We start from the raw sequence: 19,321 nt of genomic DNA on the forward strand, positions 1-19,321 counted from the left end.
CAACAGTCGTGCAGGTTGACACTGATATTTCACTTTCACACTCACTTAACATGTCAACACTTCTCTTAGGATTGATCATACCGTCGTTATTAAAATGAATCAAGTGAATATCCTCAGAATCATCTATTATTATTACAACATTTCCCCTGTTAGAAGATTCTGGGATCAAATTGTTATCTGCGACATCGCCACTACCGGACTCTTCACCAACACTTGTCACTGCTTTTGAATCGTCTGAAGCAGTCGATTCTGCTAGTTTTGCATTTTCCGCGTCACAATCCGCGTCCACGTTCACACTCCGCGTATCCATTCTGCGTACTGACATGTTTTTCTATGACACACAACCGAGCTTATCAGTCTTATCTGTCAAGTGCCATTAATCTGTAAAGCTCTCAATGGTTGATAAGCACTTCAAAGTGGATTCATATCGACTGCAATTTCAATACAAAGTCTAGTCGATTTTGAAGAAATTATGTAAAATAACTTGCATACTATAGAAAGTTTACTATGATGCAGTATTAAATCCTGCATTGAATTAAAACCTCTTAAAACCTGTTTTTGTACAAGGAGTTTTAAAGAGGGGATATTCTAATCTAATATGTTGCTTTGTGAATGTTATTATGATAGTAAATTAAACTGCTATCTTCAGAAAAGTATGGTGTACATGAAATGCTTGAATTGCAAATTATGAATTAAAATATATGACAGATAGTTTTTAAAAAACGTTTTACCCCACAACACACCTTGTATGAAAATCACTTTTAAAGCAGTACAGCGTAAAATAACGTTTATATTTGTAACTAGGAACCTAGCTTTTTAATGCTGAAATTAGGTCATGTATGTTTACTACTACACAAAAATGCACCTTAAATTAAAAATCACCTTATGAAGGCAGTCAATTATATTCTACAAATACAGTTTCCTTTAAGCGACACAAAATGATTGTCATGCAAACCAGGACAAAACACCATCAATAACAGCACGTTAAGATTAACGACATTGAGAGAGTGGAGATTGGGGGTGACACTGTTGACATTACAAGGTTTAACTATTGAGTCTTTGCATTTTACCGACTTCAGCGTCAGTACGATGTTGGGAAAACAATTGAGTTATAGGGAAATATGCTGTGTATGAAAATTTTAAAAGGATAGTTAATTTTAGCGAATTTTCCATATAGGGAATAAGCTATCACTGCTCCCCAGAGGTCAAAAACATCATCTGATCAAATTGATTATGTTTGTGTGTGGGTGTCTATTAGCAGGATAACTCAAGCAAAATAATCCGGTTTTGATGCAATTTAGTATGGACGTGTAAACATTTGTTCTAAAGAGTTTGTAAACCAGCATGATCAGACTATGGGAACGGGGATTTTTGGGGTAAAAATATAATTTCTCAATTTTTCCCATAAAACATAAAAGTTTGCAATTTCTTTCTAACGTAGAGCTTAAAAACAATATCATTTAGTACATTGAAGAGTTGCTGTATGCCTGACAGTTATGGAGACGATTCTGAAAAAGAATTGAAACTTAAAAAAAAGTCCACGCAAATAGCATTGTATAACGATATATTCGAAATTTGTTTAGGGAAAGCAAACCTCTCAGTCATATGAATATTATGGGAATGGATAACTCAGTTGACTCTCTAACACAAGTCTGTGATGTGACTAGTTCACTACTATCACAATCACAATGATAAGATAGTGGAAACAACTAAGGTATTTTATCCCAATTATGAGTAGATGAGGAGATGCCTTTAGACAAGCCTACTATGATTCTTGAATTCATTCAAAGATTCTTTCTATAAGAGAATTCATAATTCAAGGCATTAGGATGAGTAAAAACTAAGCCTTATTTACCACAACATAATCATAAAATTGTATGTTTACTTTTAGATTTCCCTTTGTATGTACTGTAATAAATTTTTTTTAACCCTAATAAGTTAAGGATTCAAGCCGGATATTTTTTATACTGTATTCATTATTAAACGTTTGTGATTAGGTTAGAATTTCTGAAAACATTTTTTGTTCTATAATAAATTAAAAAAAATAGTTGAAAAATTAAGTTTTATATACTTACTTTCCGTGTCCGGAAATCAGACTTCGCTTTTCCAAAAATTAGCTACCGATATGGCTTTGTCATTCGCATGTAAAAGATCATCTAATGTGCAAGACTGGTCTAGGGGTGGGCAGATCAGCAGATGGCCAGGATCCTCTGCTTAAGTTTTATATAACTAAACATTAAAAGGATTTTGCATAAAATAAAGTTACAAATTGTGGAGCTACACAATTAAACTGTTCGTAAAAAATATAGAAGGAAAAACTTTACTGGCCACCTACTAGAGCCCCAGGACTCAATAACCTTCTCATTGCTTACTTCTCACTTCTCATTGTTATTGTACCTTGCGGCACCAATGAGATGAGCTATCGTTACAGTCCTTGTACTTTATAAGTGTATTTTTAGATGAGAGAATGGGAAAATGTTAAGATATTATGGCATTATCATTATACTGAGACAGGATAATTGTGTAATCCTATACTCTTAAGTGAGCAATTTTTGCTTTTATGTATGCTTGCACAAAGATCTAGAAAATGGCTTTGACAATTTCTTTTAAATGTAAGTAATTTATATCTGACCTAAAAACGTGTTTACTGCAGTTATAACTGCCAACAAAAATCTAACTACTTAAAAAATGAAATTGAAAGTCAAATTTTTTTAACATTAGCCTTGTGGGTTGCCAAGTAACCATGTTGGTTGAACAAAATAACAAGGATTAACTAAACAAAAGACTTGTAACATGTGTTTATAACAAGTCATCCGCAATACACTAGCAAATTACAAAATGCAGTACAAAAGGAAAAAATCTGTTGTTACTATTGAACAAAGATTACACTGAAGATTACTCAATATACGGGTACAATGGAAATTAACTATACTGAGCCATGGCTTGGTCCCCAGGTACTTTAATTTTAATATGAGAACAAGGTGAGAACAAAATTGGGTGATATGCCTTGTGTAGCTTTTAGATCAGCCGTTTCTTATGCCAGGATCAATTTATCAAAAGCCCAATGATTAAGGAAGCTGGGTTCAGTTTCAAACCATCAAAAAGCTAGATTTCTTTTCCTCACGAATTGAATCATTAACCACCAGATTGTTAGGTGAGCAATTTTAAGATTTTTTTTATGTACACGCTTTTAAATAATATTTATCAAATTTCAACTAAGGAACGTTTTTTCAAACTGCAATTTTCTGTACAGCTCATCTATTATTCTACAATTATTGTTGTATTTTTGCATTCTCAGAAAATGAACAAACAAATGAGCAACTCAGGTAAAACAACCTTGATTAGCCAGGCCATAGAAAATCCATAAGGATTACAAATACTGTATACAAGGGGGTAAGCTTAATCGGCACTAGCAAATATGCTATACCAAAAAAATATTAAACATGTTTTGTAAGCGTTTACATTAAATCTACTAATCACAAAGATTTTCCACGGTGAAGCTGAAGTGCACAATGTAACAAAACTGATGTGTGCCGACAGTAATTTCCCTATACAAGGCCCTTGTCTAGGGTAGGAGGGGGGTGAACACCACCACAAGCCTGATAATGTAAGCTAAGAGCTGTTCCGATTAATGACATAGGATTAGAACCATGTTACTACTATCCGATCTGACTCTTGACTCTGTGATTTTACATTCTTGTGTGTCAGCATAGACAATTTGTGTGTCACCGATCGTGTTTTAAAATCAAAGACACAGACAATGGGTGATTTTCCCATAAAACTACCAAAAAATCAATTTGGCCCTAACGATTTTACTCCTTTAGACTCAGAACCAGATGGTATAACCCTTATTGCTTTAAAAATTACGGTTCAAAAGTGATTGTATTTTTTGTGATTTTTTCCATAAAAACCCATTAAAAAGCGGATTTCTTTAACACAACCTATTTTAATTCATATTGTGTCTATAACATATAGTCATTTAAACTCAAAACGAAATGGTACAACCCCCATTGCTGTAAAAATTACAGTTCAAAAGTTATTGCAACTTTTGTGATTTCCCCAGTAAAATGTCATAGTTACTCCTACCCCACTTACCCATGGTAAGGGTCGTTGACATGCTAACGGGAAAGTGTCTATTTTTCTCTCCATGAATGAAATTTTTGCAATAATAGGGGAACAGTATAGTTTTTTCCTGGCATCACAGTGTTTTGAGGAAAGCTTTGTGATTCAGAAGAGAAGAAGGAGAAAGAGAAGAAGGGATGAGATACATAAACCTCTTCGTCAATGGCTGTAACCCAACTAAAGGTAAGTTACTTTACTACCTTTATAGAAATGAATTTTATGATGGTCACATATCTTGTCATTCTCAAATCATTGTATATTATAGGTGAGTAGTTATAGAACTTCATAGCTTCATGTTAAAATCTGACTGTCTCAAATGTCAACATGTTGAAATAGTTATTACGCAGATAGGAATCAAATAAAAATGTACGGACATTTATTTGAGAGATAATACACAAATTTTTGATAGTTTTAATGTGGTGTAACAAAGCTTAAAGCTTGTAATAAATGTGAATGGACAGTGGATTGACAATAAGGTAACTATTCTAAAAACTAGACATTTCATCCCCATATTGAAGTTGTCCCCAGTTATTAAATCAAAAGTCATTTTGATGTGAGTCACCAACAGATTGTGCTAATGTAAATTATTAATTTCTGTTGAAACACAAACTTTTTTACAAAGTCAAACTGATAGAACTACTTTTTGTGAGCTATAGCGACTGTCATGTGGGGGGGGGGGGGAGGACATATGACCAATCAACCATGTCAGCAACAAAAAATAAGGTAGAAAATAGAATTTTAGACACTAGCCCATTCTGTGACTGGCTCACTCAACTATGTTTCTTAAACACATTTTAAAGAAAAGAAATAACAGTTTTTATTCCAAAATGTTGAATTTAGTAAAATTAATAGATTTTTGTTAAGAAAAGGTCCAAACAATTATTTTGTCTCAATAAACAGCTGTTAGAAATCATAAATAACGTTCTGGATCCTTAATCAACCTTCTTGTAGATATAAATATTACTTTTGAAGGCCAGAAAACCACTTGGTTACTCAGAATTGTTTTATAGGTGTAACAATATAACAAAGGTAACAACATCAGCAAAATTGACGTAACTCACCGTATAAGTGATGGTATTAACAGGTGGTGACAATTTCCCCTGCATTTTCTTTTCGGAAAGGCTCGAATTACTGCCAGTAGTGCTGCCATCTAAAACAAAAATAAAAACAACGTAAGAAGAAGAAATCACAATCAACGTTTACAGCTGATCATACAATCGTACTTATAAAGAGTACATATCGAGGATATTACGTGACTATACATTTGAATGAAACTTAACAAGACATTGTCTTCTATAAAGTATTAATTCATAGTATGAACATTAGAGCAGAGGTAGTATGGATCATAAACATAAACAGATTATGTCACTGCCACTGTCTATACTATAGAAAAGCTACAAACAGCTGGCGAATATGGAGGGTATGTATACACTTGTATCTAGTAACCAATGATTTTATTGGTTTACAAGCAATTTTATCCACGTGTTTGGTAATAAAAAATATTACAATTAAGACAAACAATTTTAATAAACCCATTTCAAAACATAATGCTTTAGCAAAATATTTGACCAATGATAACATTAACAACAATTTACATTGTTTAGATCAATAATTTCATATTGAAATTAATTTACTGGTACGTACTGTACTTAAACATTATGTAAGACTCTGATACATAGTCCAGTCAAGGAATGAGGTGTAGAGTGCGTGAGTTGGTAACTAAGCGATTCCTTCAGAAACTTGTTCAGGGGGCTTAGGGTGTTAACATACCAAAAGTCCTCACTCCTAGGTGGTGAGCCAGTGGGTGGAGGGGGAAAAAAGGGGGGGAGAAAGGTACGCATTTTGGGTTTTTTGATTATATCTCGAAAACTATCAACTTTTTGTATACTATAGTAAATTATAAAATTGAAGAAGATTAAATATTCTACAAGAAAAGTATATAATGTGTTTATTTTGGTTCAACAGATTACGAGTTATAACTTATTTGATTAATATCTTATCAAAATACTCTTTCCATAAGAAATACATGTAAATTAGTATGTGAAATGGGGTGAATCCTATCCGCCCAAAGGAAATATAACTGATATTCTGGAAATCTTGACAAAATTTCCAGTAATTTGACACTTTAATCATTAAAATTGATCCAAAATTAAGGCGAGGGCAAGGTAACAAAATGTCGAGTTTTGGTGTTTTTTTATTGGAAATATAAAAAAACCTCAAATCATCCCGTTTTTAAACGCTCACCCTCGCTTTAATCTTTGACAAAATTTCATGATTAAAGTGTCAAATTACTGGAAATTTTGTCAAGATTTCCAGAATATCAGTTATATTTCCTTTGGGCGGATAGGATTCGCTCCATTTCGCATACTAATTTACATGTATTTCTTATGGAAGGAGTATTTTGATAAGATATTAATTAAATAAGTTATAACTCGTAATCTGTTGAACCAAAATAAACACATTATATACTTTTCTTGTAAAAAATTTAATCTTCTTCAATTTTATAATTTACTATAGTATACAAAAAGTTGATAGTTTTTGAGATATAATCAAAAAACCCAAAATGCGTACCTTTCTCCCCCCCCCTTTTTCCCCCCTCCACCCCCTGGCTCACCACCTAGGAGTCAGGACTTTTGGTATGTTAACACCCTAAGCCCCCTGAACAAGTTTCTGAAGGAATCGCTTAGTTACCTGCTCACGCACTCTACACCTACTTTTGGATCATTCATTGACTGGACTAACAGTAGATATTTAAAGTGTTAATTTTGCCATTATATAAAAAAAAAACTTTATTACTGAGAATATATGGAAAGCAAATTTAAAGGTGATCTTTCATCAAATATATATACCAATGTGTATATCTTAAAACATAATAGAACTCATTATAACTTGTATTTGAAATTAAGGACAGGTTTTAACCTTTTTCGCTATTATTACATTGGGTATCTAAATTACACTTAACGCTGTACAGTAAAAAAATCCCACTTTTCCAATAGACTAAATCAATATAATAACTTTGTTAAAATTACAAATTAAACAAAAACATTTTATTCAACATTCAACGTAAAAATAATAATAGTCACAATTAACACAACTTATCACACCTCAAAACCACCAACGGCAACAAAGTCGACCGAAACAACAACACGAAAACCCAGCTTCGACTGATGTGGTATACGATGACAATATCCACCGATTCTGTGGTCCAATAAAACATCTAACGGATATATAGAGATAAACCTCCATGGGAAGGGTGGAGAGATGAAGCTATATGACAAGAGAAGATAGATATGACTGGGAAAATGACATACACTGTATTGATGTGGCTATAACACAGTGTAAATATGCATGTTGTTCAACAACCAACTAGAGCTGCGATTTACTGACAGTATTCAAAGTACGTTGGTTTTTTATGAATAAAAATCCCCTTATTAACCTAGCCCTTCTCAGTTCATTACCACTTTTCAGAACAATGGTTGTATTACAAATAAAAATAACAAATCAAATGTAAAAGACAAACGATGAGTTTATTGCCTATTACGATTATTAAAAACAAAGTTTTCACGACATTTTGGGGTAAGTGTGAATAATTGTGTTCTCTTTATTTTGTTTACCATTATACTGTTGTAAAAGTCCACAATAATATGTTAAAAAACATAAACTCCCCATCACCAAAAACAAACTTTAAAAAATATAGTTTGAATATACTATCACCTTATAACAATCCATTAATAACCTAACAACCTTTTAACAATCAAACAATTACTTAAGCAAGTTAAGTTTTTTAATTTTTTTTCTAAAAATAAACAAGAACAGTTTTTGGGACTAAAGGGGAAGTTGTTATTAAAATTTGGATAAAAGAACCTAAGTTTATTTTAAAAAATTCAAGTCCCTTTTTTCGTTTGTTCTTTTTCATTGCCATAAAGTTTTGTGGACGTGCTGGGAATTGAACCTGTCCCTTTCACTCACAAGTCCGAGATGCTAACTACTAGGCTGGCACCACCAATCACACCTACAGAGTGTGACACATAGTTTTTCATATAGTATAGTTAAGAATAAGAATAAGAATAAGAATATTTTATTTCCATTGATCTGTTTGTACAGAAATAGGACAAGTCAATTTGTTATACAATGTTATACAAATGTAACATATAGCAAATAAAAATAAAACAAGACATTAAATGTATTAAAAAGAAATACAAACTTGTGTATTTAAAAACTCCTCAAGTTTATAAAAGGGATTTTCTACCAGCCAGGTGTACAATACAGATTTAAACCTGTTTAAACTAACCTCTCTTGCATTCTCAGGCAGCTTATTAAAAAAGTAAATGCAATTTAGTTTAAAAGAAGTTTTAGTTTTTGTAAGCCTATGTGGTACTATATCCAAATTTCCCCTCCCCCTGGTATTATGATTATGAATATTTTGCCTAGTACGAAACATATTTAAGTTTGTATTAGCATAAACCAGAACTTGAAAGATGTATAGATTGAATACTGTAGGAATTTTGAACTCTACAAAAAGTTGCTTACAGTGTGCTACGTGATCGACTCCTGCCATATTACGAATAGCTTTTTTTTGAAGCAATAGGATGTCATTAACATGTGGTGAGTGACCCCATGCAAGCAATCCATATATTACATATAGCACTTTGAAAGAGGCCAAAGTATGCTAGTCTCAAATAATCAGGACTAACAAAACTTTTGAGTTTCCAAAGCAGGCAAGTCACTCTTGAAATTTTGCTACAAACAGATTTGATGTGATCAGACCAGTTTAATTTTGAGTCAATATGTATTCCTAAAAGCTTGACTGATTCCATATTGACTTCTCTTTTTAAACTCAATGTTATATATTGTGTTTTTTCCGAATCCAAAGTTCATATAGTAGTCACCCTTTCTGGGAAGTAAAATGGGAGAATTTAAAGGCGGGTACTACGCTAAGAGACCTCCTCCTGAAATTAGAGCCTCTCAAGTTACAGCGGCTACTGAAAGACAAGAGTCTAGTGCCCAATGCATTTGCAGCACTCCATAATCTTAAAACTACTGTTGTCATCCCTGCTGCAGATCTGTATGGAATAAGATGTTTTCGCTGATTGTTTCAACTTTAAAAGCTCAAAGTATTTAGGGAGGTTGGTAATTACTGAAAACATTGGACCCCTTAAAAGCCTCTAGGGCGAAGCCCTTTTGACGGATCTGCACCAAACTTCACACAAACCATCCTTGAATAATGCTTAATAATGCCTGAAAGTTTCATTATAATCTGTCAAGCGGTTTCAAAGTCCATAAGGTATACATATGGCCTAGTTCCTCTTTCATAGATATAGATTTGTACAGGTTTTTTATTGTTAAGCTTAGAGTAGTATGGCGTAAAATATCGTATGTTACTCGTCCAAAATGTGTTTACCGGACTCGTATTGTAATCCTGAACTTGACTTCGTCTCGAACGGGACGACCACACTCATCCGGGAAACACCTATTTTCAGGACTAGTAACGTATTATACTATTTCGTAACTACTTTCGTTTCGTGTCGTTTTGTGTTGAAAGAGCCAAAAGCCCCTCGACTTCAACCCGGTACCTATAATTAAACATACCCGGGCCCCATGGTGTAGGCCGGAGCATACGCACCAACCTTAGGCACACCATGGGCGGATGACTTAAGGTCATCAGGCTCACCGGCTGCCGAAGCACCCCTTTGGAAAGAGGGTTGCCCCTCAATCCTATCCAGGGATACCGGTTACTTGGTCTTTCGTCCCTCCAACTGGGTTCCCCCAGGGCCGAAACCCTCGACAGACCATGATGGAGTCTCTGGACGCAGCATAGTGCAAGCGACACTCGGGACCTATCTAATCCCTGACAGGCCATAAACTGCCATCAAAGCCAGGAGGAAGGGGACCGGGGTTCCCCCTCTATTTACACCACTACCCGATCGAGGCCATCTCATTCGCTAGGAAACCATGGATAACCAGGGCGATAGATCCCTAGATACCCCCAGCGGGCTTGATCCCAGCACCCGATCTACTTCATTTGCCCATCTTCATTTCGTAACTACTAGGTATTTCCCAAAATTTGAAAGAAACATCAAATAAATAGCTAAATTCCTTCAGCTATGTCCCACCTGTGAACCCTTTGCCCAAGCCACAACTTGACAAGTGTAACATTTCTGGTAATAGTTATATCATAAGTGAGTCATGCCACCATGTGTCATACCGCCTAATTTATTATCAATCAATAGCCATATGGCTGATATACAGTTACACAATTATCTCTCTGAACACACATCAGTATTATTCCATGGGATTAAGCAATCTTATGCAATACTTGGTATAAACACTTGAAAACAAATAACACTTTATCATGCCCTAATATTAGTTTATTTTGAAAACACATTGATAAATCTCCTATAAATACTGATATTCTTTAAACACACATGCTTTTCACAGACATTTAGACCATAGTTGAACAAGCTGTAGTTTATATATTTAATAGGACGATTTCTTGTACATTTCTGTACATTAGATGATAGCTGTGGTTATAGAGTTTGTCTAGTAATCAAAAGATCGACGGTTCTAGCCTGAGAAAAGCCAGTAGCTTTTATTAAATCTTTTCCCACCTGTTCACCTTACCATCCGGCTTTTAACTAATAGTACTGGCTGAAAGAAACAGCTAATCTTAGCTAGATATAATACAGTACACTTCACACTGTTGCATTAATACAACTCCTGATATTTATACTCTTATATGAGCAATGTTTGCTTGTATGCTTGCATGTATGTAAGTATGCTTGCACAAAGACCTTGAAAACGGCTTTGACAATTTCTTTCAAATGTGGTAAATAATTTACATCTCACCTAAAAACGTGTTTACGGAAATTAAAACTGCCATATAAAATCTAATAATGTAAAAAAATTAAATTGAAAGTAAATTTTTTTTCACATTGGCCTTATTATGCCAAGTAACCATGTTGGTTCAGCAAAATAACAATGACAGTAAAAAAAGGATTTAACATGTGTTTATAACAAGCCATCCACAGTATACTAGCAAATTACAAAATGCAGTACAAAGGGAAATACATCAGTTGTCACTATTGAGATATTACACTGAAGATTACTCGATATAGGGGTAAAATGGAAATAAACTTTACAGTCCGTCCCCAGGTTCTATATTAGCGAATTTCCCTATAGGGAAGTAGCTATTACCGTAGGTGGCACGGTAAGACCTAGACCCGGGACCGATTTACTTTTTCATTTTGATGTCCCCAGAGGCCAAAAACACCATTCGTTCAAAATTTTATATATATATATATATATATATACGTTTGTGAACGCGATAACTTGAGTAATTTTTGTCCGATTTTGATGAAATTTGGTTTAAAGGTGTAAAGCGGGATAAACTTGAATGAGTTCGCAAACCAGCATGATTAAAAATTAAACGAGTAAAAATTGGTTTTTCTCACTTTTGACCCTCAAAACACAAAATTTCCGGATTTCTCTTAAGACCTTTTTAAAGAGCTTAAAAAAACAAATAATTTAGTATATAAAAGTATTTTTGTTCGATTGTTAGTAACGGAGAAAATTAAAAAAATTGTGGAATTTAAAATTCCCATGTTATTCTTATGGAGAATATTGTCAAATGTTGTAGTTTGCTTGTTTATGGATATATTTTGATCAAACTTGGCAAATTTATTTATTTTGTACTAAGCTATCAATATTTTACTCAAAAACACACTTTATTAGTTTCCTTGTAGCAGCAAACCTAGGTACTCGTTAAACCTAATGTTATTAAAATATATTTAACTGAAAATCAATTCAGACAAATGGAAATTCACTTAGTCGGCAGGTTTGCTGCGGCGGGGGTATTTAATACAATAAGGGTTTTCTATGTAACACCCCTTTTCCAGTAACCCTACTAAACAATTTTTTACGATCAAGGTTTAATTTTAAAGTTAACCTATGAAGAGGAATAGCATCTAAATATGTAATTTAATAACCACACAATTTTCACATCATCCCCCTTGTCATTCATATTTGGGTTAAAATACTAAATACACCTTTGACAGTTGCAACCCCACCTTGAATGTTAACCATGCACACTAACTGTTGGATCTATGGACAGGGTATTTTTTTACAGAAATTAACCTGGTATAACAGTTATAATTGTTTACTAACTGAGAATATTTTAGAGGATGAAATGCTTTTCCAAATAATTATGCATAGCAACAACTCCCATGGGTATCTGCAATACCACGCACCAATTGAAGGGGGAAATTTCCCAAAGCGGTTCTCAACAAATTACCCATCCCCCGGGAATTTTACTTACAAATTGTTTTTATTAAATTAACTTTTAGATTTTCAGAGCCTTTGCCGGGTTTTAGTTTCATGAAACATTAAAGTTTTAACATCTTTAATAGGCTAAATGAACGGTACAATGTTTTCAGATACATAGCATTCAATCGAAACAATATTGTTATTGTTTCTGTTGTCTGTGCTTCAGGTCCAAACTCTGATTGTAGCCTAGTTTTATTGTTTTACTATTGTAGTAAAAAAAAATATTCGTCATTCTTCCTTTTGTCTAATGTACAATTAAATGCTGCCGCTGCAGCAAACCTGCGGACTAAGCGAATTTTCATTTGCCTCCTTTGATTTTCACTTGAAACTATTAGTACGTTAGGATTTACGAGTACCTAGGTTCGCTGCCACAGGAAGGGTAATTAAGTGTGTTGTGTAAAACATAAATAGCTTATATAACTTATATTGGAGATATTGGCAATTAATAATGAAATGTATAATTAAATTTACAAGTTCAACAAGGCCAATATATAATAATTTTATTTTTATTCAAAAATAATTTAAATTTATAAGTGAATAAAAATAAAATGATTATATATTGGCCTTGTTGAACTTGTAAATTTAATTATACATTCCATTATAAGTAGCATAAACAAGCAAACTACAACAGTTTACTTATTCTCCCTTGGAATAACATAACATGGAAATTTTAAATTGACAGTTTCATTGAATATTCTATATAACTAATAACCGTACAAAAACACTTCAATGTCAAAATTATTTTTTTTTATCTCTTCAAAATTGTTTAGAGAGAAAATGGGAAACTTTATACTTTCAGGGTAAAAAATAAGAAAAATCCCATTTTCACCCCATAAAACCCAGTTCCCATGGTTCGATCATCTTAGTTCGTGAACTCGTTCGAATAAACGTCTAAGTTTACACGTTTGTATAAAATTTCATCAAAATGGGAAATTCGCTAAAACTGCCTTAACAGATTTTAGTGCACAGCCTTGTAATTGATAAGCACAGCTATCTGTTTTTAAATTGTATCATAAAGATTTCAACACTGTAGCGCTTGTTGCCAATGAAATATTACACAATGTATAAAAGTAAATAACGAACATTATTACACTATCAAAAATATACTGCCTACAACATCAGTGACTCTAACGATAATTTCCAGTCATCCAGCAGACGCCGAATGTAGACAAAACGCATAATATTTACGATTCTGTATCAGAATTGCAGCGGCGAGTTTGAAGGCGTTCTTCAAATTCCAACCTACTGTCGGGGAAAAAGTTTAGACAATGCAGTTTGGAACTTAAAGTGATAAAAACATACAAATCAATTCATTATGTGTGTGTCTACAGGGTGATTGATATAAGTGTGCCAGCCGTTTTATTCAAAATCTATATATGAGATTTCAAAAAAAGTTAAATGGTAAGTGCCTTGGATTTTTTATTTAAAAAATTGTAGTCAAGTCAAAAAAAAATATTTTAGCCACCATTTTTCCAATATGGCCACCAACTTTGATTTTTCTTATGGAACACCCTGTATTTCATGATGTATTCTGGTAGAAAATGTAATTTTAAGACGATTTTATTCTTGTAATTTTTTCCATAAACCTAACCGTTTCAAAGATAATAATAGTTAAAGTTTTGAAATTTCTGCATGAGAAAGAGTTTCGATAAAGGCCTAAGCAAGCATGCCGGCTGTTTTATTCGAAAACCGTTCAAAATTTCACAACTTAAACCATTATTATCTTTGAAACGGTTAGGTTTATGAAAAAATTACAAGAATAAAATCGTCTTAAAATTACATTTTCTACCAGAATACATCATACAGGGTGTTCCATAAGAAAAATCAAAGTTGGCGGCCATATTGGAAAAATGGCGGCTAAAATAATTTTTTTGACTTGACTATAATTTTTTAAATAAAAAATCCAAGGCACTTACCATTTAACTTTTTTTATATCTCTTATGGTTTTCGAATAAAACGGCTGGCACACTTATATCAATCACCCTGTATATTGTAGCAAAGTTTGATGAAGATCTGATGTTTAGTAGTCTATACATTGTGCGAATGTTCAAAAGATGATATCTGAAACTCTATAAAAACAAGGGATTCCTTTCGTCTGTTATAAAACATTTATAATCGAGGTAAGAAATTTTATTTCATAGAAATATGTAGAACAAAGCAAAGGGAATTTTGAAATACTCTGTTTTTCAAGTAGTTTGGTTACTTTTCTGTAGAACTCAAAACTCGAATGTCCAAACTTTTTTCTCCGACAGTAACTAGTTCAATGTACCTCTATGGCAATTTTTAACATCACAAGCTAAAGGTTACAAATGTACTAAAAATGTATATTCTGGTTACTGTAGTAGGTTTTCTCTGCCACGAAAGTGCTATTTGTTAGTATTTATTTCAACAGACTTCCCTACTGTATATTGACCTAATTATCAAGTGAAAATGTCCGATGTCTTAAATTTATATCAATTTCCATGATGAAAATCGCAACGGTGGTATTTTCTGACCGATCAATTTGGCAGCAAAAATAATATTATTTTGCATAAACACAGATATTTCATTGTAAATACTGATTTTAAACCATTAACGTGTATAAAAGTAGTGGGAGATGATTCTAGAGTACAGTATCTCATGCTAGTCAACTTTAATCTCTCTATCATAGATAACCAAATTAAAATTTTGAAATGTTGCAAATGTTTTAGGATAAAAACTAGTATTAAACTAGATGTACGTCTTACAAATGTTTAGCAAGTGAGATTCTACTTCATACGAATTCAAATACCCATAGCCATTAAACATGTTCAAAATGTCCTCAGACTGAAACTTTATATAGGGCAGTTATAAACAAGATGTGGTAGACAATAAATCAATACAGCACAAACATTCGACCTGGCTGACTCTGCTGAGGTGATTCTGAACAGTTTTGTGAGAAAGGTTTCATGTTTCAGGGCAGTTTCTGAAACTATATTAACAGCTGTTTGAAACTCAAATCAATTCAGTTAAATTTGACAAAATGTTATAAATTTACTACGGTAAATATTTTACGGCAATATGATAGTTTATGTTCAATTTTACGGTATAAATTTAATGTTAGGGGGTATGTGTACATTTACCATCATAGTGATGATGAGGTTTCAAGAGTACCTACTCAAATCTGAAGGTCGCTGGTTCAATTCCAAGCGTTTCTAGACCCAGAAGCCATTTGTCATTGCGCTATGAATTTGAATTATGCTTAAAAAAGGTTTTACATCAGAGAGTAACAAGACCAGGTTTTGGACCGTTCCCTTTCAAAACGTAAAAAAATTCCATTGGCGTAGAAAACACATTTTTATCAATTAATCCGTTATATAGCCAGAGGGTTTTAGCATCCCTAATCTATGGTTTTAGTGAGTAGGGAGATCAATTCAGGAGTCTCACACTACAGGCTGGCCACCTGTGTGCGCAAACTCATTTTCATTTTTCCGCCTCTCCTTCAAAATATGAGCCAGAGGTTTCAGGTTTTTCTTTGACTGTTGCTGACACATCCTGTAGATCTGGATTTAACTAAACACAATAAGGATCATGATATTGTGGTTATAACCTCGTATACGATCATTACCTTAGTCAGAGAGTTTTCAGACAATTGAAGTGGTTTATTAATCAAGTCTGTAAAAACGCAAGATAGCGATTGGTTTGTGAAATAAACTAAAACAATGTAGAAGGGTAAGAAGTTAAAGAATTAAAAAAAAACCCAATTCGTTTTACAAATTTTGAAAAGTAAACAATGCATTTAAAAATATAGAAGAGAAAAATGCAATTTAATGATTTGACAAGACACGAAAAATACAAAAAATCGTGACTAAATATGGATTTGTTAATAAATATGCATAACCTATCAGAAAAACCAATATCGCAATCCTAAAATCTGATGACGTTTCAAAAAAGTTTTTCAACTACATACAGAGAATTCTCGCCATACACTTTTATCGAAACTCAACGTTATTTCCCAACATCGTAGATGTTTGAAACATTGCACGTGATGCGGGGGCGGCCGATAGAAGCTGCTAAATAAGAGCTTCCCTTGTGATCGTAATAAGTTTTTAATTGCGCTCCGAGCTAGGGAAGTGGCGGCAGCGCCCTTATCACATTTATTGACAAGGCGGTTATAATTAATGGCTGCCAAAGTTGGGTTCATTAAGTTTACTGACAAAAATTGCCTACGAAAATAAACTAAACATACCATCACTATTCTTGAATGTCAGTAAATGTAATTTGAATTAAGTAACAAACGTTTATCTAAATTGGGTATACATTTTTTATCACCACAAAATAATGGTAACCATTTACATTCTTAACGTACCGGTACAGTTTAAAATCTCTTCCAATTGTTTTTTTCTTAACAAATAATCAATTAAAGAGGGCGTTGGAGTGCGGCCATGTTGGATTTTTACCTCCATAAGAACAATGTTAAACTTAAACCCAGATATCTCACTTATTTGCCAATATAAAATTATGAACTATGTTTCAAATTAAAGGCATATTTGATACACATCATTATTGCGGGAGACTTAACAAAAGTAAAGGGATTTCTAGGAATATAGATTGTAAAAACTATATATTCATCAATTTATTTTAGCTTTGCTAGGACGTCATAGAAGAAACTATTCCGCAAACATGATCCGAAATGTTATTAAGATTAAAATAAAATATATTTCAAATCATTAAGTCAAACAGTAACAAAAAAAAAAATACTTTTAAGTGAATGCATGTTCCGCACGTTTCAATGGGAAATTGCCACTGGTTTGCCTGCGCTCTCCTGGCCAGATTTAGAAACTGGTGTTTCCTGCGGCGCGTAGGAATATACTCCTTGTCGGACGATTCAAACCCATTATTTTAGCAACCGTTTTGTTGTTAAGCTAAAAAAAACACCACTCTTAATATAAATTATTGAAGAATTAAAGTCATAATTGTTATGTCTTAGCTGCAGATGATGTCACTAAATTGGTTTTAACGAACTACATATATTTAGTATTAGTTAGTAAGCAAGAATATCTGAATTCAAATAATTGAACTTGATTATATAAGGGAGAGTTGGTTGATAAGACTGTGATATTTTCCGAAAAAATAAGCCATTGATAAAGTAATTTAAACCATGAAAATATTCAATGCTTTATCAATGAGTGCTATGCTAAGTGAACCGAACGATGCTCACAAGAAATAGGCTACGTACGCCGACGAAACATAGTTTTCTTTTTCTTATCAATATTTTGATTCGTAGCTTTTCAATCAACACGTGTAAAAAATTATGTTTGAAAATCCAGAAGATTCAATTTACGCGTTAGATTAGTTAGTCATTAGAGTTTAGGTTGGAAATGTGGTATTACTTTGACGCCAGTAAATACGGCCAGTCCCAACGGTTTTCTAAAATCTAACACATTTTATATTAAGGTTTGCAAATTTGATTAGTGAAAACATTTTAGTTCCTACATAAATGGAATGTCTTGTATCCCTTCGAGTCAGTGACTTCGTTGTTTTGAAGTAGTACGGTAAGGTTTTTTCTATTTCAGTATCCCTGACTCAGCCTAGTTCAGAGCTCTCCAAAAGAATGTCATCATTAGTTCATGCTGAGGTCTGAGGTCATAAACCTCGAATGACATAACGTCAGAAAACTATGACAATATTAGTCATAATAGACCGAACTAATTTAAAACCGCAAATTAAACTTTCACAAAAAATCTATAGATCGTTCACACTTTACACTTATTTTATACCCAAAGAGAGTGCGTGAGGAAGAACAAACAGCAATTACCTCCAGGCTCCAGATAAAAATTCAAGGTCAAACATGGCAAGTATGATTTGATAGAGGATATGGTGATGAGTAATTCATAGTCGTATAGAAATAGACTAGGTAGGGCTTCCAAATACACGAGAGGAAAATTACAAATGTTTTACCTACTATATAAGTAACATAAACGTATTAGGTACGTATAAACGAAGTTGACTGAAAGGTTGTCTTAAATGTAGGTACTTTGTGTAGCTTTGTGACTGACTAGACTAAGGTTTTTGCATGGCTCGGCGCATTTTCTCATCACCAAAAGACCGGCAACAGCTGTGTCCAGTTTCGAACCATAGCTAGACCTCTGTCAGGATTAAACCGGTGACCTTGACCTATCCACCTATCACTCACATTCGAGCTAAATGACACAAACCACAAATTATAAAAAGGCTATGTGTAGGTAGCCTACTGTATACCTAACACACAATTGAATACGGGTACTGTAGTTTGATAGTTTACTTTGTAGGGCTTCAACTGATTTTCTTCCTTTGTGAACTAAACTCATTGTAAAATCCAAGGTTTAACACAATGTTTAAGACACGCTAAAATAATATGCATGACCTCATAAATATTGTAAGTGTGGTTTTTCTCGTGAATTTGCTTAAGTTACGACTTTTACGAATAACATGGTGATAACAACATGATTAGTTTAGATAAAACCTACAGTAACATTGAGGGTGGTTAAACAAGTATAACTTTTGTAAAATCGTTTCTAATTCAATGTCAGGTAGCGTCAATGTCAAAGAAGTACAAATTTGGTCGGTAGTAACCAAACTATGTGGAAGACCAGATGATAAAAAGGCTTTCACCAAAAAAATGAACCTTTGAAACAAACAAACATTATTTATCACATTCCTATAATTTAAATAGCCTACTCACACGAAAACTGAAATTGTTGATTTAACAAAAAGTAACATTTTGATGATAGAAATACATAGCGACAAAATTGAAACCAAGGTCGCCGTGTTCATTCAACAGTGTCAACACAAGTGGCTACAAAGAATTAGTTCGAAATAACGAACGACTGGGCCACAGGAAAATATAAGTTTGGACCGTTCCAAGTATCCATTAGGA

At 33.4% G+C, this 19,321-nt stretch overlaps 1 protein-coding gene across 7 annotated transcripts in view; it reads right to left on the reverse strand.

Moving 5' to 3' along the window:
- The window catches only part of LOC128992329 (TLD domain-containing protein 2-like), a 419,200-nt gene that overhangs the window by 130,816 nt on the left and 269,063 nt on the right, over positions 1–19,321 (reverse strand). For all 7 annotated transcript variants that reach the window (XM_054415850.1, XM_054415846.1, XM_054415849.1 and 4 more), the window contains one exon: positions 5,184–5,272. In XM_054415850.1, coding sequence (XP_054271825.1) covers positions 5,184–5,272 — 89 coding nt within the window. The remainder of the gene's footprint in view (positions 1–5,183; positions 5,273–19,321) is intronic.

The sequence above is a fragment of the Macrosteles quadrilineatus genome, unplaced genomic scaffold (genome assembly GCF_028750875.1).
Source record: "Macrosteles quadrilineatus isolate MER2022 unplaced genomic scaffold, UCM_ALF_1.0 Scaffold_4__1_contigs__length_99947679, whole genome shotgun sequence".
Taxonomy (NCBI): domain Eukaryota; kingdom Metazoa; phylum Arthropoda; class Insecta; order Hemiptera; family Cicadellidae; genus Macrosteles; species Macrosteles quadrilineatus.